Source organism: Ranitomeya variabilis, chromosome 6 (assembly GCF_051348905.1).
Source record: "Ranitomeya variabilis isolate aRanVar5 chromosome 6, aRanVar5.hap1, whole genome shotgun sequence".
In the NCBI taxonomy this organism is placed as follows: domain Eukaryota; kingdom Metazoa; phylum Chordata; class Amphibia; order Anura; family Dendrobatidae; genus Ranitomeya; species Ranitomeya variabilis.
The window spans coordinates 518823666-518850260 of NC_135237.1; the positions used below are offsets into that span (position 1 = coordinate 518823666).

At 42.4% G+C, this 26595-nt stretch overlaps 1 protein-coding gene across 46 annotated transcripts in view; it reads left to right on the forward strand.

Moving 5' to 3' along the window:
• The window catches only part of RIMS2 (regulating synaptic membrane exocytosis 2), a 618543-nt gene that overhangs the window by 166511 nt on the left and 425437 nt on the right, over window positions 1–26595 (forward strand). For all 46 annotated transcript variants that reach the window (XM_077271021.1, XM_077271056.1, XM_077271022.1 and 43 more), the window contains one exon: window positions 11392–11702. In XM_077271021.1, the coding sequence (XP_077127136.1) occupies window positions 11392–11702 (311 nt within the window). The remainder of the gene's footprint in view (window positions 1–11391; window positions 11703–26595) is intronic.

A 26595-nucleotide genomic window follows, 5' to 3' on the forward strand; every position in this document is an offset into this window, starting at 1 on the left:
TCAGTACTTTGTAGAGCCTCCTTTTGCAGCAATTGGAGTTCCAAGTCATTTAGTATAAGTCTATATGAGCTTTTCACATCTTGCCACTGGGAATTTTGCCCATTTCTTAAGGCAAAAACTGCTCCAGCTACTTCAGGTTAGATGGTTTCCTCTGGTGAACAGCGATCTTCAAGTCTGATCACAATTGGATTAAGGACTTGGCTTTGACTAGGCCACTCCAAAACATTTACGTGTGTCCCCTTAAACCACTCGAGTGTAGCTTTAGCAGTATGCTTTGTCTTGTTGGAAGGTGAACCCCTGTCCCAGTTTCATATCACTGACAGACTGAAACAGGTTTTCCTCAAGAATATCGCTGTATTTCACACCATCCATCTTCCCATCCATCCATCTTCCCCTCATTTCGGAACATTTTCCCTTTCCCTGCTGCCGAAAAACATTCCTACCACCATATTTTACTGTGGGGATGGTGGTCTTGGGATGATGAGCTGTATTGGTTTTGTGCCAAACATAGTATTTACCTTGCTGGACAAAAAGTTCAATTTTGGTCTCATCTGACTACAGCACCTCCCTCCATACATTTGGGGAGTCTCCAACATGTCTTTCTGCAAACTCAAAATGAGCCTTACAATTTTTGTGCGCAAGTAAAGGCTTTTTTCTGTCCACTCTTCCATAAAAGTCACCTATACGGAGTGTACGGCTTATTGTGTTTCTTGTGGACAGATACTTCTGTCTTCTTGGGAACTCTGCAACTCCTTTGGGGTTACGATTTGTCTCTGTGCTGCTGCTCTGATTAATGCCCTCCGCGCCTGGGTGTGGCCCTTTCTTGGCAGGTTTGTTGTGGTTCCCTGTTCTTTCCTTTTGATGATAATGGATTTGATGGTGCTTCGGGGGATCATCATAGATTGGGATATTTTTTTTTAGCACCCAACCCTGACTCTACTGCTCAACAACTTTGTCCCTGACTTGTTTGGAGATCTCCTTGGTGTTCATGGTGTTTGGTTAGTGGTGCCTCTTGCCAAATTGTGTTTCAGCCTCTGTGACTTTTAGAAAAGGTGTGTATATACTGACAGACCATGGCACACTTAGATCGCTCATAGGCAGACTTAAGGGAATTACTTGCAGCAGAAATTTTTAGGGGCTTCATAACAAAAGGGGTGAATACATATGCCCATGGCAATTTTTAGTTATTTGATACCATAAATTTAATTTTTGCCCATATTGTTCTCACTTCACCAACTTAGACTAATGGTGATGCATCACACACAGATCGGCAAAAATATTGAGACCTAGGTTGCAATATCATAAAATAGGGAACAAGCCAAGGGGAGAATACTTTCACAAACATCTATCTATTATCTATCTATCGATCACTTTTATCATGATATCAAGCTACAGCCAAGGTTTTCTGGATAACTGAGCAATGATCGAGATGATCTGGCTCAGAACGCCTTCCGTGTGCGAACTCCTGTATTTAATAATCTAATTAATCCTTATTCAGACACCAATTATTTTGGCAAGAAGTAGTCCCTCTCTGTGGAGTCTCGGCAAACAATGAGCCTTCACCTCAGTGTAATTGCAATCTAAGGCTACGTTCACATTTGCTTTGTGCGCCGCAGCGTCGGTGCCGCAATGCACAACGCAAACAAAAACGCAGCAAAACGCATGCACAACGCTGCGTTTTGCGCCGCATGCGTCCTTTTTTTCATTGATTTTGGACGCAGCAAAAATGCAACTTGCTGCGTCCTCTGCGCCCGGACGCGGGCCCGCAGGGACGCATGCGGCGCAAAACGCAAGTGCGACGCATGTCCATGCGCCCCCATGTTAAATATAGGGGCGCATGACGCATGCGGCGACGCTGCGGCGCCGACCGCAAATGTGAACGTAGCCTTAGTGGAAAGTAACTTTCAGAAGTGGCTGGACTGCAGAACTTGCTGCAGATTACACAGGTGTCTTAATTTATGGAGTCTGCTGTGCATGTACATTTCTTCTGCTTTTAGGAGTATTGCTAGCGTAGCATGGTGTTTATCAGGATGAGATTAGTTCTGTTAGATGTGCTCAACAAATACCCCAGATTTAACTATGACTGCATTTTTTCTGGTCCTGGCCTAGGGAGAAGCCACTTAGTGAATTAGTTTCAGGTATTTTACTGTGTATCTACAGCACTTTTTTTTATTCTTTTTTTCTTTTATGGAGAGTAACGGGAAACCTTAAAAGTGAGGGTTGGAAAACTCCCAGGTACAAGTACTTTGGTAAATACTATCTCACCCCAGCGGCTTGCCGCCTCTGAACTCAAACAATAAATAGGTACCAGGGTCCCCATATGGACCAGTGGCTACTTATATTACCAAAGGATTTTGATGATGGAGGGGATTTGGGCGCTATCAGCCTAAAAATATTTGTGATATATAAAATATGTTTAAATCATATTTACCAATTTTTTAAAGTTGGCATTCAGGGCTGGACTGTTCATACCTTACCATGGCTAATTTTAAAAAAACACACCCCACCCGTGAAAATTCTCCTCCCATTTTACTCCCCTTCTCCACCCCCTGGACACCTTGATCCTTGCTTTTTCTGAGATGCCGCTGTGCAAGAAACCTTCTGGAATTTTTGACTTCTAGAAGATTTGGGAAAGATCTGGGAGATTTTCTGACTTTCAGGATTTCGGGACGTCTCCCCTTTTTCCAGAAGTTGGCAAGTAGGATTTATACAGTTGAAACCAGAAGCTTACACACACTGTATAAACACTGCATGTTTTTCTCAATATCGGGCATGAAATCAGAATAAACCTTTCCCTTTTTAGGTCACTTAGGATTACCATAATCATTAATATTTGCCAAATGCCAGAATAATGAGAGACAGAATGTTTTAAGGCATTTTTATTACTTACTGCAAAGTCAAAAGTTTACATACATTTCATTAATATTTGGTACCATTGCCCTTAAGCGGAATGACTTGGGTCAAACGTTTGGGATCTTCTTCCACAAGCTTCTCACAATAGTTGGTCGGAATTTGGGCCGATTCCTCCTGACAAAGCTGGTGTAACTGATCCAGGTGTAGGTCGCCTTGCTCACACCGGCCTTTTCAGCTTTGCCCATACATTTTCAATAGGATTGAGATCAGGGCTCTGTAATGGCCACTGTAAAATATTGACCATTTTGGCAGTATGCTTCGGGTCATTGTCATTTGGAAGACCATTTCCACCCAATCTTTAACTTCATGGCTGATGTCTTGAGATGTTGCTTCAGTATTGACACATAATCTTCTTTTCTCATGATGCCATCTGTTTTGTGAAGTGCACCAGTCCCTTCTGCAGCAAAACAACCCCACAACATAATTCTGCCACCCCTGTGTTTCACAGTTGGGATGGTGTTCTTAGGCTTCCAAGCTTCTCCCTTTTTCCTCCAAGTGTAACGATGGTCATTATGCCCAAAAAGTTAAATTTTAGTTTCATCAGATCATAAGACAGGTCTCCAATAATTAAGGTCTATGTTTCTGTGTGCATTTGCAAATTATAATCTGGCTTTTTCATGTTTCTTTTGGAGTAATAGCTTCATCCTGGCAGAGTGGCCTTTCAGCCCATGTTGATGCAGTACTTGTTTCACTGTGGATATTGACACAATTTTACCAGCTTCCACCATCATCTTCACATGGTCTTTTGCTTTTATCCTTGGGTTGATATGCACATGTCGGACCAAAGCACGTTCATCTCTGGGACACAGAACCCATCTACTTCCTGATTGGTATAATGGCTGGACACTCCCACCATGTTTGTACTTGCGTATAATTGTTGGTATAATTGTTTGTACAGATGAACGAGGCAGCTTCAGGTATCTTAAAATTGTACTCAAGGATGAGCCAGACTTGTGCAAGTCCACAATTCTCTTCCTGATATCTTGGCTGATTTCTTTAGACTTTCCCATGATGCTACACAAAGAAGCCGTGTGTTTCAGGTGTGCATTAAAATACATCCACAGGCGTGTCTGTAATTAACTCAGATGTTGCCAAAAAAACTATCAGAAGCTTCCAAACACATTACATCATCATATGGGCAGTCCAGAATTGTGTAAAGGCATAGGGATCTTAGTGTATGTAAACGTTTGACTTTGAAGTAAGAAATAAAAATGCCTTAAACATTCTCTCTCTCTCTCTCTCTCTCTCTCTCTCTCTCTCTCATTATTGTGGCATTTGACAAATATTAATAATTATGGTAATCCTAATTGACCTAAAACGGGAAAGGTTTATTCTGATTTCATGTCTGATATAGAAAAACATGCAGTGTATGTAAACTTCTGGTTTCAACTGTATATTGCTCAATGTCTGCAATGTACAGAGACTGTTGAAATAATACTTTAGTTTGTGCAATGATATCTTGGCATAATATACCGTATTTTTCGAATTATAAAATGCTGCGGATTATAAGATGCACCCCAAATTTTGAGCAGAAAAATAAGAAAAAAAAAAATGTTTTTAATAAATTGGTGGTGCTTCTTATAATCCTTGCATCGTATTGCTTACCGGGGGGTGGTGCCTGCGGTAAAGCGGGGTACCGGGGTCGCTGCTGGAGGAGGCAGGAGTGAGGTGATGCTCCAGGCCACAGGCAGGGATGAGTGGGGGCTCCGATGTGTTACGGGGATCTTGTGCTGCCGCGGGGTTCTTGTTTTGCAGCCAGGTGTCTCCGAGTGTCCGACAGCATGCGCTGATGGTGGTCTCGGGATCAAGATCTTGAGAGATGAGACTTCAGCGCTGAAATCTCATCTCTCGAGATCTTGATCCCGAGATCACCATCAGTGCATGCGCCGCCCCCGGCGGCGGCCATATTTCCGTAGACCAGGGCACGTGGAACCCTGGAAGTACCGGGACTCTGGCCTGTCGCAAAATGTCGGCCAAGCCCAGGGCAGCGCCGGACACCCACGCAGCACCGCTGGGCAACGGAGACACCTGCAGCAACAGCCAGCAACCGCCGGACACCCAGACACCCCCCCCGGTAAGGCATGTTCGCTTTCTAAGACGCACCCCCATTTTCCCCCCAAGTTTGAGGGGGAAAAAAGTGCATGCTGCAAAGCGAAAAATACGGTAATTACTTGCCTTTTTAAGATCTCTGCTTGCTTCTGAAATTATTTCTTTAGAATAGAGAATATTTTTTTAACATGGGGGCCTATGGATGATGAAAGCCAATTTATGGTATCAGCGGAGTTTTACTTCACATGCATACTGTATGTCAGAGCAACATTGCATGTAAGCAGGACTAGATTATCATTCGCTGTCAGCAAGCACAGGTTTGGAAGGCAATGAAGAACTGACACACAAAAAGAGCCAATTCATCAAGACTGTCATGGAAAAAGAGGATGCGCTGGAGTAAAATGCAACAAATTCTTTGTCCTGCACCTCTTAAGGATTTTGGCTTATTTTTTTAGCAGTTAAACCAGATCTCACACTTTGTACTGATGAGGAGCAATACCCTGAAACACACTGTCTGGAAATTGAGATTTTGGTTTGGGTTTATATCATAAACCATGTGACAAGGCTCGTTAGACGGTCAATATTGACTTCTAGGATTTCAAGTTCTAGTCTTCTTCTTCTCTGAAGAGACAATTAGCATATTTCCCAGAGGAGCATTGCAAGCCTTAAAAGTCTCCTCACCTTGACATGTCAGTCTTCGCAAGAAGAAACATTACCTTTTTAGCAGAAAGGAATTCTGCTCCTGTCGAAATGTGTGCAGTCCGGGACTGATATTCCCTTCTGTTGTAGCTTGTCATGCCTTTTCAAAAAGTTGGCAGTGCTGGCATAAAAAAAGTTGAAAAGTTTTGTGCAAAAATATTATGACATTTCAAACCATTTTATGCCACATCTCTTGATGAATGGTCCCCAAAGCGTATTAGAAAGCTGCAGAACTTTTTATTATGTTGATTTCTCCTCTGCAAAATCCTTTAAAGTGGTAATACCATCACGGACCCTCTATTTCATAATACTGCAGCAATCATTTCATCGGCCTGGGTCCTGTTTCTGCCTCTTTTGTAAAAACAACTGATTTTGCCATGGGAAGGTGGCAGCCAGCCAGGAATTTACTCTGTAGCATCATATGATTTTCAGACATTTAATGCTAGGATGGTTTAAGGCCACCTGGTGAGATGGATCCATTGAGCCGGAGGTCAGGGTGAACACTTAGACTGAAGGTGATGGTGCAGTGGGCAAGACTTGTCAGATGGTGTGAGGGACGAGAGAGACTCCATTTTGGATTTATTAATTCAGGCCCAATATATTATCCAGAGATGTGCTTCTGGAACTGTGGCCCCCACCCATGGGATAAGTACACAAATTCCCAAAAGAACAGGAACATGCCATATGGCCAGGGAATTGGAGGCCACGTGTTAATTAAGGCGAGGAGGAACAGAGCTGGGACCCCCTTCTGTCTTTTGTGCATGGTGGCCAACATCAGTCAGCCATCAATGGAAGGCATAGACAGTTGGACACTGACACCTAGAGATGAATTATGAGTGTAATACGCATCTCTGGTTTAAGTCCAATATACCACCAGAATCCTAGGAGCATTCCGCACACACACCTGGGTCTCCTCCTTCTCTAGCTGTCCTAGTTACTGAGTTATCGAGACTGGCTCTCCAGAACCATTTAGCCGTGCCAAGGTTGGACTCTCCATATCGGTCCAGCCTCAACGAACCCGTTGAGACTTCAGTCGTCCCGTTTGGACCTCCCACTAGGAAGTTATGACCCATCCTAGATATGGGGAATTATTTCAGTTAGGAGGTCAAGGGAGGAGATTTCAGGCTAACCCAGAGGGGTGGTGGCAAATATGGGAGGGGGCGCGTTAAGGGTTAAAAGCTAGCTACACACTTTTAGCCACTGTCATTGTTCTGCCATGGAAGTCGTGTCACATCACGCGAGGAGACGGACCAGAAACTAAGAAAGTACCTGTGGACTCGAGCGCTTCCCTAGGCCCACATGTTATAAGGAATGGTAATGTGACACATACAGCTAACTGCAATACTATACCTGCACCCTACCTTTATCTGTACTTCTGGCTGTAAAATCTGTATAGTGCTCTGAATATATTTGTATTATCTAGAGTGCCTTTTGGCAATTAAAATATCAATTAATTTTGGGCTGCTCTTTTATCCTGATTTCCCACATCTGTGAGTCCGGCTAGTACTTATACACTACCTGGGGTTGGTTTCTGACCCGATATAAGCTTGCTAACAGACCTGGTTTATATCTAACGAGGAACTGGTGGCAGCATACAGTTCTTGTGTTATTGCTGGATCCTGGCAGTGAAGGACCCGAGGTTTATATGTATATTCCCAGCCTGGGACTGGTGATATATATATATATATATATATATATATATATATATATATATATATATATATATATATATATATATATATATATATATATATATATATATATATATATATATATATATATATATATATATATATATATATATATATATATATATATATATATATATATATATATATATATATATATATACTACCCTCACTGCAGAGTGCCTTGATAACCAGTATGTAACAGGGAAGCCTCTCTGGCGACTACTTATCCTAGGTGCAGTTCCCTGACTGACCTGAGGGTAAGGAGGGAGCCAGAGAGCTGTGACGGTGTAAGCTCTGTCACAGATTGGTGACGGCGGGGGAATATCTGTATCCCCTAGCTCTCCTTTCCTTACAGATGGCATGTAAAACAAAGAGAACCAGGACCACAGGATAAGTGGAGGAGGACACAAGAGGAGACAGAGTTGGATTTCTAAACAGAAGACGAATAGCCAGTCCAGAAACTGCTGTAGTGTAATGTGAATAAGTTTAGAGGGGAGTTTAAGTTTACAGCAAAGGGTTAATTAGCAAACATTGGAGCAGTGATGAAGAGGCAAACTTGTTTATAGAGAAGAAACACCCTGATGTTGCAGTATGAACAAGTCCAGATAACAGTTCATTTGCTTATAGCAGATGAAGGGTTAATCAGCCATTTGTACCAAGAAGTAGATGCAGGTAGTAGAAACTACAGGAGTTGGGACGGATTATTCCAGCTGAAAGAAATAAACTCCAAAACATACAGTAATTGAACACATAGCTTAGTCAATACTCAGACATACAAGTCGACATTAAAAGCTCTTGGGTGATGATACCATTGTAGTTCGCCAGGCAACTTGTGAAACCCGACTCTGAATACAGCAAAAGGAGGCGGCAGTAAGAGAAGGAAGCAGAGAATGGCCGGGGATCCGAGTCAGGGATCTCGTCTATTATCCTTATACATAGGAGCCATTTGTAACATGCACCTTGAGACACTTTCCCCCTTTTGGATAAAACTGTTTTTATGTCTGATTAGTCTTTTATTTTATTTCATTTTTTTTTTTTTTTTTTTTTAATCTTTTATTCCCATGTAGACAACATAATTGTACATTTATCTATTATACGTCTTTACTGAAAGGCCTGAAAGCAGTTGACTAATTAATGCTCAGCAGAGACGCCGCATCTTTAATCTCGCTGACAGTCGTTGGCAGCTGTCATTGAATTTCGACTGAACAGAGACTTTCTTGTTTTGTTTTTTTGCTTTTTGCGAGAGTGTTGCAAGAAAAGATGTGCTTCATTGTAAAATTTGTAAAGTGCTTTCTAAACTAATTTACTGCTCCTGTACGCTGCGTAGGAAGCAGGGAGAAATTGATGTCGATGTTTGTGTAGGAGGCGATCTTGGTGATGTAAGCAACATGTCAAAAATTACATTGGAATCAATTGTACCCAACAATCAAGGGCTTTACCACCTTCTGCCAAGTTTAGGCACAGGAGGAATAGCTCACTGGGGAGATAAAAAAATTAATAATGTAGAATGACCTAATTTTTTTAGACAGTCGTTTTGTGTATACAGCTCCAATGCATAGTTGTGTCTCTATAATTAAAGACTTAGAGTAGTCTGAAGCTGCAGTCATGTGTTGGGTCTACATATTCCTATTCAGGTACTTGAGAGGTACATACAAGTGCTTCTCACTAAATTAGAATATCAACAAAAAGTTAATTTTTTTTTAAGTTCTTCAATACAACAAGTGAAACTCGTATATTATATAGAGTCATAACAAACAGGGTGATCTATTTCAAGTGTTTATTTCTGTTAATGTTGATGATTATGGCTTACAGCCAATGACACCCCAAAAGTCATTATTTCAGTAAATTAGACTAATTAACAAAAAACACCTGAAAAAGCTTCCTAAGCATTTAAAAAGGTCCCTTAGCCTGTTTCAGTAGGCTCCACAATCATGGGGAAGACTGCTGACTTGACAGATGTCCATAAGGCAGTCACTGACACACTCCACAAGGAGGGTAAGCTACAAAAGGTCATTGCTAAAGAAGCTGTTTTGATGATATTCTAATTTAGTGAGAAGCACTTGAACTTTCTGATGGAAGTCACTGACATATGACATAGGGTGACACTAGTTTGCTCGTGACTCTCCTTAAAAAAAAAAAAAAAAAACCTCTACAACTATTGTAATAAATTAGTCTACCATACATATATGCTTTTTTCCCAACACATGCTGGATATATCATTGGTGCGACTTGTGTAATCGCCTAGGGGCCCAAGAGATCAGAAGCCACCTCCAAATCAGTTTCTATAACAGGCAAGATAAACAGAAGCATTATAACGAAGTATTGGACTGCAAAGTGCCCATATAGACTGTTCTTGCTGTCTGTGTCTGCCCCTGGTTCACACTGTTGATTTGCAGCGCTGGGGTCCTGGATTCAGAATCCCACCAAGGACAACACCTGCAATGAGTTTGTATGTTCTCCCTATGTTCCTGTGGGCTTCCTCCGGGTTCTCCAGTTTCCTCCGACACTCCAAAGACATCCTGATAGGGAATATAAATTGTAAGCCCCACTGGGGACAGTGATAATGATGAGTGTAAACGCTGACGAATATGTTGGCTATATAAATAAGTATAATAAATAAATAAAATGCCTAAATAATACTCACACAGAGTGACAATATAACACCACCGTACAGTGCCCAAATAATAGTTTTCTAGTAATGCTTCGCACTCACATAACGTTGCTATATAGTTCCTACAATGTGTTTGTTATGAGGGTATGTGCACACGCTGCGGATTTTGCTGCGCATCCGCAGCGGATTTGACGCTGCGGATCCACAGCAGTTTTCCCAAAGTTTACAGTACCATGTAAACCTTTGGGAAAAAAAAAACGCTGTGCACATGCTGCGGAAAATTCCGCTCGGAAACGCAGCGGATTATTTTCCACAGCATGTCACTTCTTTCTGCGGATTCCGCAGCGGTTTTCAACCAGCACCAATAGGAAAGTGCAGTTGAAAACCTGCAGAGGAATCCACAGAAGAAACCGCGTGAAAATCCGCAGTGAAAACCACAGTGGTTTTGCACTGCGGATTTTCCAAATCCGCTGCGGAAAAATCCGCAGCAGAATCCGCAACGTGGGCACATACCCTTAGTCAAAATGCTCCTCAGCGATCATTTTTCAGCAATTTTGCACATAACTGCGGCTAGATAAAATCATAGCTCCATTCTCCATTCTATTCCTGAATAGTGCAACCATTTTGTGTCTATGTGGTTCAAGAATTTTGTGCCCTAATAATATGATGTATTCAAACAATACTTCCTGAAAAGGGTTTTCACAACATCACGATAAATGGGTAAAATTGCAAAGTGCTTGTAAAAACAAAACGAAGTAAGTTTGCAATGTACTTCTTATTAAAAATCCTCTCCATTCTCAAGATAAGAGTAATTTTTAATTTTATAGTTTATTTCTCATTGCCTAGGTTACTGGCCACTTCTGCAGCCTATAAGAGGTGGCATGTCTCCAAGGCAAGGAGGACAGTGCTTACAAGTTCTTTTCAATAGAGCTTGTAAGTGCTTTATTCTTGTGGGGATACCGTGAGCTTCAGTGCAGCAGCGCTACGCCGATGCTGCAGAGTCAGTAGCATTGTGTGCGCTAGTGATACAACTACTCTTCCTATCTGAACTGTCAATCAATCAGGAACGTACTGTCCCACAGCAAGCAGCTTTTTTTTAGTTCTTCAGCTATTTTTTTTTTTTTTAGATTATTTTTATCTTTTTTTTAATTCAAAAAGTTAAAAAATGTTTTTCTTTTTTAATATATAGCACTTTATTCCTTTAAATTTACTATCTTACAATAAAATAATGTATTAGCACAGGCTCCCCTATTTTGTTTTGGTGGTTACTTGGAGGTTATGGTGTTATGGGCAGAGTGTTTCTTTTCCTCTCGTTTTTTGCAGAGTTGTCCATGCCATATCCATTCTACTCACATTTTGTTGTTAGTGGCCGGACAATATAGGATGTTGTTCAGAAGTTGTGCTCATTTGTGTTTGTTCGGCCTACAGGTAATGTGGGTATGTAATTTGTGCCGAAAACAACAAGAAATCCTCACTAAGTCAGGAGCCTGGTTCTACAACAGCGGGTCAAATACAGCACAGAAAGCCGGTGAAGAGGCTGAAACAGGGCTCCAGAACGAAGAAGCACCTCAGGAGAAAAAGGCTAAACTACAAGAGCAATCCCTGTACCAGGGACCCTCAGGGGACTTAATTACACCAGCCTCAGAAAAGAGTCGATCACAAGGGATCGTAAGGCAAGACTCCATTAAAAATGGATCTGGAGTGAAGCATTCGTCTGCAAGTGATCAGCCATCAGACAGGTAATACTGTCTCTGCTTCCTGTCACATTTTCTCACTTATCATCTTGGAGACAAAAGAGGAAAGTTTGTTACTGTTTATGCATTTTCAGCTTTCCAGCATAACTGGATATATACAACTGAAAGAGGGGTGAAATAGGATATTATTATCCATATTATTATCCATATTATTATCCATTGGCTGCAGTGTTACTCTGAATACCTTAGTAACATTTACTATATATTATATCAGATTCCTTTCCTCCATCCTTGTCTCCCTCTTCTTTTTCCTTTCTTCTCTGCAACCTTTTGTATTTCTTTCCTCCCGTCTACCCTTTCCCCGCTCTGTCTCACTTCATCTTTTCCTTCTCCTCGTAGTTTTCCTTCCTTCCTTCCTTCCTTCCTTCCTTCCTTCCTTCCTTCCTTCCTTCCTTCCTTCCTTCCCTCTGTCCTTCCTTCCTTTCCTTCCTTTCTTCCTTCTTCTCCCTGCCTCATTCACTTTCCTCTTTCATCCTTACCCCTTCCTTCCTTCCTTCCTTCCTTCCTTCCTTCTCTCTGTCCTTTCTTCCTTCTTCTCCCTGCCTGACTTTTCCTTCCCTCACTCACTTTCCTCTTTCATCCTTACCCCTTCCTTCCCTCAATCTTTTCCTTCCCTCCATCTTTTCCTTCCTTCCTTTCTTTCTTCCCTCTGTCCTTCCTTTCTTACTCCCTTTTTTCTTCTCCCTCCCTCACTCACTTTCCTCTTTCATCCTTACCCCTTTCTTCCCTCAATCTTTTCCTTTCTTCCCTCTGTCCTTCCTTTCTTACTCCCTTTTTTCTTCTCCCTCCCTCACTCACTTTCCTCTTTCATCCTTACCCCTTTCTTCCCTCAATCTTTTCCTTTCTTCCCTCTGTCCTTACTTTCTTACTTACTCCCTTTCTTCCTCTCCCTGCCTCACTCACTTTCCGCTTTTATCCTTATCTCTTCCTTCCCTCCATCTTTTCATTTTTTTTTCCTTCTCACATTTCCTATCATTCTTTCCTCAATTCTTTTCTTACCTGTTTTCCTAACCTTTTTTTTTTTAATTTCTTTTCCATTATTTTTTTTTTCCTTAATTCCTTACATCCTTCTTTCCCTACTTCCTTTCTTCCTTTTTCATTCTCCCTAGTCCCTTCATTCCTTACTTTCTTTGCATCCTTGCCTTCTTTTATTATACCTTCCCTCCTTTACATTATTAGAACACACAGAAATTATGAGACGCATCAGAATAAATGATGACTTGGATGAGATCACAATCTGTATTCAGCAGATTAGCTACAACCCTAGTATTACATAGGGACATCCACATTGTGGTGCATTGGCTTGATTGTGTGCAGCATTTCCAAACATTTTCTTTTTAATTGCAGCCATTGATCAGAGCTTCCATTAACTGAAATACCTGATTGACACTTGCATTTCCATTATTATAGTTTTTTTTCGCATTCATTATAATAGCTAGAATCCATGGTTAGAACATAGCATTCAGCTAATCTTTTGACATTTGGAAGATCAACCTGTGCTCAATAGCTAATTAATGTCTTGAGTCTGCATAATAAAATGTCGATATATACCGTTTGTTGCTGTGTAAACCTGTTTTTATAATTACGGGTGGAAATTCTGTGTTGGATATAAACTTACTGCAACATGTTTAATGAAGTAGTGAGAATTCTAAGGTTCTCTGGTGCTGCGAAATTCATGGGGTTCTCTGGGACTATGGAATTCATGGGGTTCTCTGGGACTATGGAATTCATGGGGATATCTGGGAATATGGAATTCGTGGGGTTCTCTGGGACTATGGAATTCATGCAGTTCTCTGGGACTATGGAATTCATGGGGACCTCTACGACTATGGAATTCATGGGATTCTCTGAGAATACAGAATTCATGGGGTTCTCTGGAGTAATAGAATTCATGGGGTTCGCTGGAAATATGGAATTCATGAGGTTCTCTGGAATAATGGAATTCATGGGGTTCTCTGAGACAATGGAATTCATGGGGTTCTCTGGAATAATGGAATTCATGGGGTTCTCTGAGACAATGGAATTCATGGGGTTCTCTGGAATAATGGAATTCATGGGGTTCTCTGAGACAATGGAATTCATGGGGTTCGCTGGAACTATGGAATTCATGGGGTTCTCTGGGTCTATAGAATTCGTGTGGACCTCTACGACTATGGAATTCATGGGATTCTCTGGGACTATGGAATTCATGGGGTTCTCTGGGTCTATGGACTTCATGGGGTTCTCTGGGACTATGGAATTCATGGGGATATCTGGGAATATGGAATTCGTGGGGTTCTCTGGGACTATGGAATTCATGCAGTTCTCTGGGACTATGGAATTCATGGGGACCTCTACGACTATGAAATTCATGGGATTCTCTGGGAATGCAGAATTCATGGGGTTCGCTGGAACTATGGAATTCATGGGGTTCTCTGGAGTAATGGAATTCATGGGGTTCGCTGGAAATATGGAATTCATGGGGTTCTCTGGAATAATGGAATTCATGGGGTTCTCTGGGACTATGGAATTCATGGGGTTCTCTACGACTATGGAATTCATGGGATTCTCTGGGAATACGGAATTCATGGGGTTCTCTGGGAATACGGAATTCATGGGGTTCTCTGGGACTATGGAATTCATGGGGTTCTCTGGGACTATGGAATTCATGGGGTTCTCTGGGACTGTGGAATTCATGGGGTTCTCTGGGACTATGGAATTCATGTGGGTCTATGGAATTCATGGGGTTCTCTGGGTCTATGGAATTCATGGGGTTCTCTGGGTCTATGGAATTCATGGGGTTCTCTGGGACTATGGAATTCATGGGGTTCTCTGGGTCTATGGAATTCATGGGGTTCTCTGGGTCTATGGAATTCATGGGGTTCTCTGGGTCTATGGAATTCATGGGGTTCTCTGGGTCTATGGAATTCATGGGGTTCTCTGGGTCTATTGAGTTCATGGGGACCTCTACAACTATGGAATTCATGGGATTCTCTGGGACTATGGAATTCATGGGGTTCTCTGGGACTATGGAATTCATGGGGTTCTCTGGGACTATGGAATTCATGGGGTTCTCTGGGACTATGGAATTCATGTTATTCTCTGGGACTATGGAATTCATGGGGTTCGCTGGAACTATGGAATTCATGGGGTTCTCTGGGTCTATAGAATTCGTGTGGACCTCTACGACTATGGAATTCATGGGGTTCTCTGGGTCTATGGAATTCATGGGGTTCTCTGGGACTATGGAATTCATGGGGTTCTCTGGGTCTATGGAATTCATTGGGTTCTCTGGGACTATGGAATTCATGGGGTTCTCTGGGACTATGGAATTCGTGGAGTTCTCTGGGACTATGGAAGTCGTGGAGTTCTCTGGGACTATGGAAGTCGTGGAGTTCTCTGGGACTATGGAATTCATGGGGTTCTCTGGGACTATGGAATTCATGAGGTTCTCTGGGACTATGGAATTCGTGGGGACCTCTGTGACTATGGAATTCGTGGGGTTCTCTGAGATGTCCGGATTTATGGCTTATCCTTATTATAGGTCATCATTTTTAGATCAGTGGGGGGTCTGACTCTCAGTACTCCAAGAGTCACTCAGTTCCCTTTAAATATGAAAGGGTATAAAGTGTCCTAAAATGCTTACGATTCATTTTAATAGACTATACTATATTACAATGTCTTGGAACGTTCTCATCGTCACTTTTCTCCTATGAATATTTTGAAGGAACGCTACAGTACGTCTTTCTGGAATCGGCATGAGATCATGGTAGTTTATTACAATACCACATGGACAATTAAAGAATGGTTCCGGAGGAATCTGGGTCCCATTGGTGAAATTGGAGACTTCCTTTAATTTCTTTTGCCAAGGGGCCTCCACCGGCCTTAATTCACCTCCGAAGACAGAGCATTGGCAAAAGATGGTGACTCATTAAAAAAACCGCAAGGGCAGCGAGAAGTTGGCACCTCATTTTATCACAATTCGGGCATTAAGAGCACGGCACCTCATTAGAATACAGCCTGAGCAATTTTCTCCATTCTTCACCTCCAAACTACAAAGCTACGGAGAAAAGTTAATGATGAAACATTTGTAGAATAACTCCGCTGCGGCTTGGTGAGGAAACACAAAGCTCTCCTCCTCTTTAATTATGCGGCTTCACAATGAGAGGCCGCACAATGCCGCCCGAATGAATATTTTTGCTCAACATTTGCTGTGAAATAGAATTTTCAGCACGACTATTTTAATGGTTTCTGCTGATGGCAACAGTCTGTTTGTCTTCCCGGCAGATAATGACATTTTCACATGTTTCTTTCCTCCTCCACATGAGATGTGCCGGAGAGAAGTGATTGAGAGACATGTCTCGCTATATTAGATAAATGCTCGCTACTGGTGCCACCTTTCAGCTTTCACATAGTCACTTGCCGCACCAGAGTAAGACTCTATACTTTCTTCCTAACCTTAAATAAGTGAATGGGAGCCACTCGGCGTGCATTAGGTAAGACAACAATAATAGGGGATTTCATGCTATTGCCTACACGAAGGGTCACACAATCGTGTATACCCTCATTCGAGAGAATCGCGTTGATTATGCAAATCACACTCTGATCGAGGTGCAATACAATTTTCTCTCATGAGGAGAAGATGGAGAAAAGAAAAATTCTCAATCTTCTTCGATCTAATAGTCTGTGGAAATCAGACTGCAATCAGATGTCATCCGATTGCAGTCATTTAGTTGCACGGTCGAGTGCGATCCAATAATCGGATCAAACTCGGGCATGCTGCAATCAAGCAAGTTCACTGCACCATAAAACAACATTGGTCCTCTCAATGAAGGAAAGATGAGTAAGAAAAGATGACTCGGCACTGTTACTTTATGGCAAATTAAAATGGCAGCTCCTTGATCTTTCTTCAGGAGTGCACTGCTCCCCTACCTCCAGGCTTCCTGTTTGCCTTGGAGCACTGTGCTGCTGATTGATGGACAGTTTGGACTTGTTGTGCCATTGCGTTCTCTCTGAGGCAGCATCGGAGTATCAGTGATCTGGCCATCTTCTGAGCAGCATTAACGAACTCTGTAGAGAAGAGCTTGGAACTGCTGCACTCTTTGCCTAGGAAACCGGCCACTCTGATAGACTGCATAAGTGGGTGGTAATCCAGGCAAAGATCAGTAACCAATAGAATTACAAATCCCTCCTTTCTTGAGAACGGTGAGGATTTGTAATAAGGCATAAATTGCAAAGTTGTTTTATTTTACAAATAATTTGTGTTTTTTACCCTTTTAATACAATGAGAATAATCCTTTAAGAGTGTTGTCCGGCCTTAGGGTAAAAGTCTGTGACTGCAAACTTGTAAATCCTCACATCGTGCGCACTGCACGCTGTGAGGATTCTTCTGTGCTGGCACCAGAAGTAGCAGGCTCGTGACCGCAAGAATGTCGTTTATATACATTCTGTCACCTGCCGACTAGACGTGCCAATGCAAGAGTATCGAGCCAGAGCTGACACGTCTAGTCAGAATGTGGCCGGAAGTATATAAATCAGCTGCGGCACCAGAGAATCCTCACAGTACGCAGAGAGCGCGACGTGAGGACTCACAAGTCTACAGTTACACAGAGTAGCTGTAAACTTCTTCCCTAAGGCCGGACAACCCTTTAATGCTTCAGACATTCATAATTTACAGGCCCATGAACTGGAAAACTCACTAATTCCTAATGCGTGAAAATACAACTCTGCTAGAGATCTGATGTCCTGTCTATTATGGGAGTCATGGGACATATTTCAGGCCTCCACAATATTTTGGGATGACCACCGTTGCCTTAGGTTTACCATTGGAAAGCCTAATCATCCTTTGTAATGACTCAATTTCTGCAATATTGCTGCCACCACCTGTACACTAAGCACCATATCGGCCATATACTGTTCTTGCACTAAACTCTGTGCTGTCCTTATTTTTTTGCCTTGGCCTCATTTTCTGCCCTGTTCATTCCGGTAGAAGGCGATATATTTCCGCTCATCCTTGTCTCTGCAGCACATGTGTATCAGTAACAAGTGTAAATGTCACCCAGCCATTGACTTCATCTAGTAATTGTATGTCAGCTAATCCACACCTCACAGAAAGGTCACTGTCATCAATTAATAACGCCGGGGAAAAAAACCCAAAAGTTTCTATCTGTCTTTTCTTCCTATGGAATTCATTAAGCAGTGGGGTGTAAAACTGTGTGGAAGGAAAGAAGGGGAAGTGTTTTCTTAAGGGGCAAGATAGTCTGTTAACTTTAATAGAAGCCATGCTTTTGTAATACAAATCAATATATTGTCAGCTTGTGATGCAGCAGACTGGCATTGAGTTCCCTAAAAATACACCCAAATCTTCCCAATGGTAGACTAAATATTGAATGTAGAACCTTATTCTTCTAAACAGTGAACAGATTTGCATTTTTTCTTCCCATTTGGCCATTGTGTAGTCACATACAGGGAATATAAGAAGTCTACACATCTGTTAAAATATCAGGCTTTTGTCATGCAAAACAAATCACACCAAGAAGAACCATTTCAGAACTTTCCACCTTTAATGTCTCCCATAACCAGTACAAATCCATTGAGAAACAAACTGAAATAATTTTGAGGGGGGGGGGATAAAAATACCACGCATTGTTTAGAAGTGTTAACACCCTCGTATAGTTGCAGATGTGGTTGTGTTCAGAATTAGCCATTCACATTTGAACTCCTAGTAAAAATTAGTCAGTACACAGCCACCATGGCTGTTCTAGTAGGATTTTCCTGACTTTCTCTTAGTTGTATTTTAGAGCTAAAGTTAAGGTCCGTAAACAGCTTACAACACAGCAAAGGGAACTCCATTATTGATAGTTATCAGTCAAGAGAAGGGTTAAAACAAAAGTCCAAGGCATTAGAAATACCAGGAACATTGTGGAGATGGTCATCAAGAAGTGACTGAAATTTAGCTCAACAGTGCCATTACATTAAACTGAATGTCGCCCAAAAATGGATGAAAAGACAAGAAGAAAATTGATCCACGAGGGTGGGAAAAGGCCTACAACAACATTAAAGGAGCTGCATGAATATCTGACTAGTACTAGTTGTGTACTGCACATGACCTAAAGTTCTGAAGTAAAGATGGCTTCCGGTCATGCACAGTACTTCTCTGAAGCCGGGTACCCTACACTTGGCTTCTGAGACATATTGTCGCTGTCGAAATGAGCGGCCCTCACGCGAGATTTGCGTGAGCTGGCGATGAGGCAGGCTCGTGCAATTTGTTATCACACCAATAGGGGCGTGATAATATGGAAACAGGTATGTCTATTTTGGGGAAACTGACGACACATCAACTAGTCAAAGCCCTCATTAGCATAGGGAACGGGGACCTTATACTGAATTACATAATACAGGGCTGGTTAGGGAGGGAGTTTAGTCATACATAGGTGAATGATGCTGGATTGGTGGGTATGGGGGACCTGACAGGTTCCCTTTAATCCCATCTCCTATCTGTATAGGTCGTGTAAAATGATTATAGGGTCTCCGTGTGGGATTAGCTTGGACGCAGGTTTAAACATGTGGCTCAACACAAAGATATGTGTAAGACAATTAACTTAAAGGATTTATGAACCAAACATGTGCCAAACAGAGATCTGTCTTCAGATCGCCTTTCTTCTGTCTTAATCAGACCCTTTCCTCCTTCAGACCTGCCATTATACTTCATACGACAATTGTCTACTGTGGCCTGCGAAAGTATTCACCCCCTTGACTTTTTACCTATTTTTCCATTACTACCTGTGTTTCAGTATTTTTGTAATCAGATTTGTTTGTGTTGCATCAACACTAAATAGTCTAAGTTGGTGAAGTGAGAAAAATATAGGCAATAATGTAATTTATGGGATAAAATAAATAAAAAATGCCATGTGCATATGTGTTCAACCCTTTTGCTTTGTGTTCAACCCAAAAAATGTATGGTACAAGCAATTCCCTTCATAAGTCCCATGCTTAGTGACAGCACGTCCCCCTGTGTGCAATCTAAGTGTCCCATGGTCTGTCAGTATATACACTTTACCTTTTCTGAAAGGCCACAGAGGCTGCAACACCATTAACAAGAGTCATCACTGACAAAACACCATGAAGACCAAGGAGATCTCCAAACAAGTCAGGGACGAAGTTGTTGAGAAGTACAAAATAGGGTTGGGTGAGCACCATCAAATCCATTATCATCATGCTGTGGAAATGTTTTTTGGCAGCAGGGACAGGGAAAATGGTCCAAGTCGCGGGGAACATGGATGGTGCAAAACATGGGTATATTCTTGAGCAGTACCTGTTTGTCTGTCAGTGATTTGAAACTGGGACGGAGGTTCTCCTTCCAACAAGACAATGGCCCAAAGCATACTGCTAAAGCAACATTCGAGTGGTTTAAGGGAAACACCTAAATGTTTTGGAGAGGCCTAGTCAAAACCCAGACCTAAAACTAGGGGTGGGGGACAGTTTTTCATCCTAGGGCCAGTTGGTTATTTATACCATCGCTTGGGGCTGTACAAAATTATGAGCTTAAAATTTACCCTACGATATTTGGTAAAATATTTAATTAAGTCACCCCTAATGTGATGGGTGGAGCTACTGTACTTCTGGTTGATTTGGCTGTGATGTTAGGCGGTATGGATGATGTTACTACTCATAACTGCTTTTCCAGGTTTGCGCCGAAGCACAGGATACTCTTTGCGTGCAATGATAAGTTTTGTAAAGAACTTGCAGCAGTAAGTCGTACCAAGCACAGATGTGTATTTCACTGCAGGTCTCCTAAAAGTGGGAAATTTATCACTACTCATGTAACATGCGTAAAACTCAAGCAGTCAGAGATCTGCAGTATACTGTGAGATAGCGCTACCTGAGTGGGATGGGGGACACTCGTTTGGCAACGGGATTAAAGCACTCGGGCACGGTTTCTCACAAAAAAACCCAGTCCGGTTTATTTAGACTCCTAAACCACGTCACAAACAGTTCACTATATACATCAACGGAACACATTAACTACCGACAATCTGATCCAATGGCAGATACTTCTCTGCCCGTAACCCCCTTTATCTGGAGTTACCTTAAAGGAGCTCCTGCTCTACACACTGACTCCTGTCAGTCTTGGTTCCTGGGGAAGCTGTCTAACTGGGATCATCGTCCTTGTGACCAGGGCACCTCAGATAGTCCAGACCCGCAGAAGGAACTGTAGCTTCCCCAACAGAGTAGCCATCCCAGGCTCTTCAGATACGGCCTCTCCGTGCGCTATTCAGGAAGTCCAGTCCCAGGCACTTCCAACACACAGGCCATCAGTCCATGGCCTCACCATGTGCTTCCAGGAATCCAGTCCACTCCAGGACATTCCAACACACAGGCCATATACTCTGAACACTTAGGTCCATACACTCTGAACATGTGACCCAAACCCTGGTCACATTATGTAGCTGTAACCGCCCCCATAGGTGGGAGATGTGTGTGGTTAGTCAGACCCGCCCAGCTCTCTAACTAACCCTGCAAGCCTCCCTTTTAAACTATGCAAATACTTGTGGGACTACAGGTCCCAGAACAACAACATTACTGGCTTACAGCGCAGACTCCCTTTGCGACACATACAGGCCATTTACAATCATTACGGACACTGTTTCATTATCACCATTACAGATACGCCTCCAAGCGTATCCTGAAGAGCACATACAGCGCCCCCTGGCTGTAACATGGGTCACTGCATCACAATACATAACATAGGAGACACCGAGACTGCTGTACCCACATCACATAGGAGACGCAAAGACTGCTGTATACAACACATTGGAGACACTGAGACTGCTGTGTATACAACACATTGGAGACTCTGAGACTATTGTATGCACATTACACAGGAGACACTGAGACTGCTGTATATATCCCAGTGCAGACTCAGAGACTACTGTATAAAGATCACATAGTTGATAGAGACGAAGCTGTATACAATACATAGGAGACACTAATACTGCTGCTTATACAACACATATGCGACACCGATACTACTGTGCATAAATCACATAGGAAACACTGAGAATGCTGTGTACATCACACAGGAGACACTGGGGCTGGAGTATGTAACATCATGCAGGATACATTGGAGCTGGAGTATATACATCACCTGAGGCTTTTGACTGGGAAAAATATATCACAGGAGCCATGGGGCTGCGGTATATAGATCACAGGAAACATGGAGCTTCGGTATATAGAACAAAAGATACGTGGGGCTAGAGCATATATATCACAGGAAGAGACATGGGCTGCACATTATACATCACAGGTGCAACACGGAAGCTGCCACTGTGGTCTTCTGTGGAACAGGAGTGCATCAAGCTAATTCCACCCACGAAGTACATTTTGATGCTGGCACTGGATATGATGTAATCTTTAATTGTACATGCTGCAGCATTCAGTACTGTGATCGCGCTCACAGAGCAAGAAGAACTTCAAGGGCCAGCTGCCGTCAAAATGAAGCTGCTGACCCAAATACTGCAGTTCCTGGGAGTCTGCCCGGGGGCCGGAGAAAAAGTCATCGAGGGCCAAAAATGGCCCTAGGGCCAAATGTTTCTTATCAATGCCTTAATCCAGTTGAGAATCTGTAGTCAGACCTGAAGATTGCTGATCACCAGAGGCAAACATCTAACTTGAAGGAGCTGGAGCGGTTTTGCCTTGAGCAATGGGCAAAATTCCCAGTGGCAACATGTGGAAAGCTCATAGAGACTTATCCAAAGAGACTTGCAGCTGTAATTACTGCAAAAGGAGGCTCTACAAAGTACTGACTTTAGGGGGGTTAATAATTATGCACACTGAATTTTTCAGTTTCTTTGTGTCACAATAAAAAAAAACAACCCAAATGTTCACAGTTGTAGGCAGGCATGTTCCTTACATGATAGCACAACAAAATGGGAAACTCTAAGTATAAAGAGACCCAAGAGAGAGTATCTTAAGGAAAAAACAAAAAGTATAATATTAAAATGCCCTGAGTTCTAATACACATCTCATAAGAAAGACCCGAACCCATGGTTTTCATTCAACCCATCCGGTACCAAGGTGTTGAGTCTGTAAATCCACTGACTCTCCACCTGAGACAGAATTTTAAACAAATTACCTCCCCGTATACCGAGAGTTACCTGGTCAATAGCCATGATTTGAAGACCACGTGCATCAGATTCATGAACTGCCTTAAAATGTCTTGGGAGGGTTTTAATCTGTTCTCCCTCTTTGTCTTCTTTTGATTTCTCTATATCCCACACGTGTTCCCGTATTCTCACACGGAGCTCTCTAGTTGTCATTCCAATGTACATTTGGTTACAAGGACACCGTGCTAGATATACCACTCCTTGGGACGAGCAAGTAAGATACCTCCTAATTGAAAATTTCTTAGACCAATCCGAATTGGAGAATTCTTTACTTTTGATGATGTTTGCACAGGCTTTACATCTTTTACAAAGAAAAAAGCCCTGGACTTCCCCAAATACATTGGTTTGAGTGTGTTCAGATCAGATAAATTCTTGGCTCTTTTCGCCGTAATCAGAGGTTTGGGGGTAAGTGTCCTTCTTAATATAGGATCCACCAATAACACTGTCACGCCCTACAGATGGGTCTATCGGGTGGACCCTCTGGACCGCAAATACAGCGGTTGCTGATACCAGGAAGGGAGAGCCAGACCAAGAAAGCAGGTTCAAAAGGTTTATTGTAAAGTAATACAAATACTAGGGGAGACTCCCCAAAGGAGGGCCACAGGACCACAACACCAGGGTGCCTCTAAGGAGTCCAAGGCTTGGAGTGACCCCTATACAGGGATTTCCCCTTGACCACCAATAGAGGGTCCGATGAAGCAGACACCTGTGTTAAACCGACCTGCGAGGCTGGGGAGAAATGAACTGAAAAGACAGGGCAGAACGTGGAACTAGGAAGCAGGCTGAAGACTGCAGGGAATCGTCCAGGATCCAGGACACAGGATGCCGAGAAGGCCAGACACGATCCTAGGGGAAAAAGGAACACAGAGTAAGGCAAGCAAACTGGATTGGTAAGCATAGCAGGACAAGACCTGGAGCAGCAACTTCAGGATAATAGAAGTTGCCCAGGCGGAGTCCAGGAGTGACTGAGATCCTTTTATCCCTCCAGCCTGCAGGTGATAGGCCGGGAGGAGGGGCAGTGAGTAGGAACGGGCTGGCCGTTTAAGAAGCCAGAGAGCTGGCCTGCCCGCCCCCTATGCACTCCCTAGGAGAGGGAGAGGAACGAGGAAGTGCAGCAGACATGGGAGCAAGGACCCGGGCAGCATGTCTGCAGGGATGGACCCCGGAGCGCCGGCGGATGACCGGAGCGTGACCCTGCTGGCTCAGGACAGAACCGGAGGAGGTAAGAACAGGCGGGGAAGAGAAAGTAGGTGCCCCGGACCGCGAGGTGGTGACAAACACATTCCATCGGTCATGTATAATTTTGGTAAGTTGCTTCCACTGATGTTATACGGTGTGATAAATCTCACATCTGTGTTCTCCGATGTTACCTTTTTCCCTCTGTTGGAATACAGCAGCTGGTTTCTGGTTGAGCTATGTGCTGTGTTGTAGGCATGTCTGATTGATCTATGCCCATAACCCCTTTCCCGGAATCTTGAGTATAGATCTTTTGCTTGTTCTTGGTAGGTCTTGTTCAGTTGAGCAAATTCTTTTAGCTCTCAAGTATTGGCTTATGGGGATGGATTTGATTGTAGATGGTAAATGGGATGAAGTGGCATACAATATAGAGTTCGTTGCTGTAGGTTTCCTGAAAATGGTTGTAGAAATTGATCCATTAGGATCTACTGAGATCTCAATAACTAAAAACGTGACTTTACGTCCATATGAATAAGTTAAATGAATATTCATATCATTATTATTCAAATGAGTCATCAAATTATTGAGTTCATCAATAGTGCCCTCCCATACAAAGATGATGTAATCTATATATCTTAGCCAATTGTGTATTTTCTCAATAACGGGAATGGAGGAGCACTGGAAGATATCTCGCTCCCATAACACTAAAACAAGTTGGCATATGAGGGGGCACATGCTGCCCCCATAGCCGTACCTTGTAATTGAAGGAAGATTTGATCTTTAAATGTAATATAATTGTGGGTTAGAACAAACTCCAGGAGGATCAGAAGATGTTCAACCAAGGGGCTGTCCAAATTACTGTTATTTAAGAACCATGTAACTGCCTCTAGACCTGGAGTATGTCGTATAGATGTATAGAGTGCCTCGACATCTGCCGTAACAAGAATCATGTCTTCCTCCAAATGGAGTTGATCTAATCTCCTTAGAGCTGCTGTTGTGTCTAATATGTGTGATGGCAAAGTCGTTACCATAGGTTTCAAATAGTAATCGATTATTTTACATATAATTTCATTAAGGCCTTCCTTACCAGATACGATAGGACGCCCAGGTGGGTCTTTAGAGTTCTTATGCAATTTGAGTAAAAGGTAAAATGTTGGTAATTTGGGTTTTAGTGTTTCAATGGTTTCAAGTAATTTTTTGGGAATAATTCCCTCTGTATATGCCTCCATAAGAATATTAATAAGTTCATTTTGATACTGCTGGAGAGGGATATGTGTTAATTTCCTATAACATTTGTCATCAAAAAGAAGTTTGAAAGCCTGTCTTTCATATAGTTCATTAGGCCAGATGACAAGGTTACCACCTTTGTCCGCCATTTTGAAAGTAACGTTCTTCCATCCCTGTAATTCCTGAATAATTTTTTTTTCTCTAAAATCAGATGATCCCAGATAATGTTTGCGGCTGATGTCTTCAATGTCCTTGGTAACCAATTTCATGAAGACCTCAACCGCAGAAGATGTGTTCATATTTGGGAATTTTTTGGACTTATTAAAGATAAAGGTAGGGAAGGTGCTCATCGTCTCAGCCAGGTAACTTTCCTCCGCTAGTGATTCCAAAATGGCGAGTGCTTCCATTTCTTCATCAATATTCAAAGTCAACCCCATTTCCTTAAGATACTCTCTCTTGGGTCTCTTTATACTTAGAGTTTCCCCTTTTGTTGTGCTATCGGTTGTATGGAGTTGGGGACATATTATGTAATATTCGGTGGAAATTTTCGTGTTTCTAAATGTTCCTTACATGAACTGATGCAAACCCTCAAAAAACAATGAAATTCCAGACTGTGAAGTAACAAAAATGCCAAGTGCCAAGGGGGTTGAATACTTTTGCAAGCCACTCCGTCTATCATCTGTATCATTCCATTAGATGTGCCATTTCTGGGAAGGCTGAGGGCTGGTCTTATTAGGTTGGGAAGGGGCCAATAGCCATAGATCCCAGCCTATTATTAACAGCCCACAGCTGTCTGCTTTGCTGGTTATTAAAAATGGGGGACTCAAAAAACAAACAAACTGACCACCTAAGACAAATTAGACGGGCTGGTATTTTTAGGCTGGGTATGGCCCAAATACCAGGGAGCTTCCTAGCTTAATAATGTCAACCCCAGCTGTCTGCTTTGCCTTAGCTGTTTTTTTTTAATTAGGGGGGACCCTAGGTCATTTAACAACACCAAAGTTGGGGTCCCCATTGGTTTATATGGGGTTCAGGGTCAAGTTTGGGTACTTCGCACTGAACTTCCATTGGTCCACTCATTACTTATAATTATTACAAGTTAAATGGAATTTATGAGTAGGATCAGCTATACTAAGCTGCCTATATGGCCAAGCAGGTCACAGAATATTGAATTAAATGATATCTTGATATTTGATCGAGATATAAACATTTTCTTAATATGTAAATGAGCTGTTAAGATCTATGGGCTGGACATAGATCTCCCTGAGAATCTGCCTCCAGAGATTACATTCAGTGCAAGGGGTGTTACCAGTGTGAGACATGTAACTAAA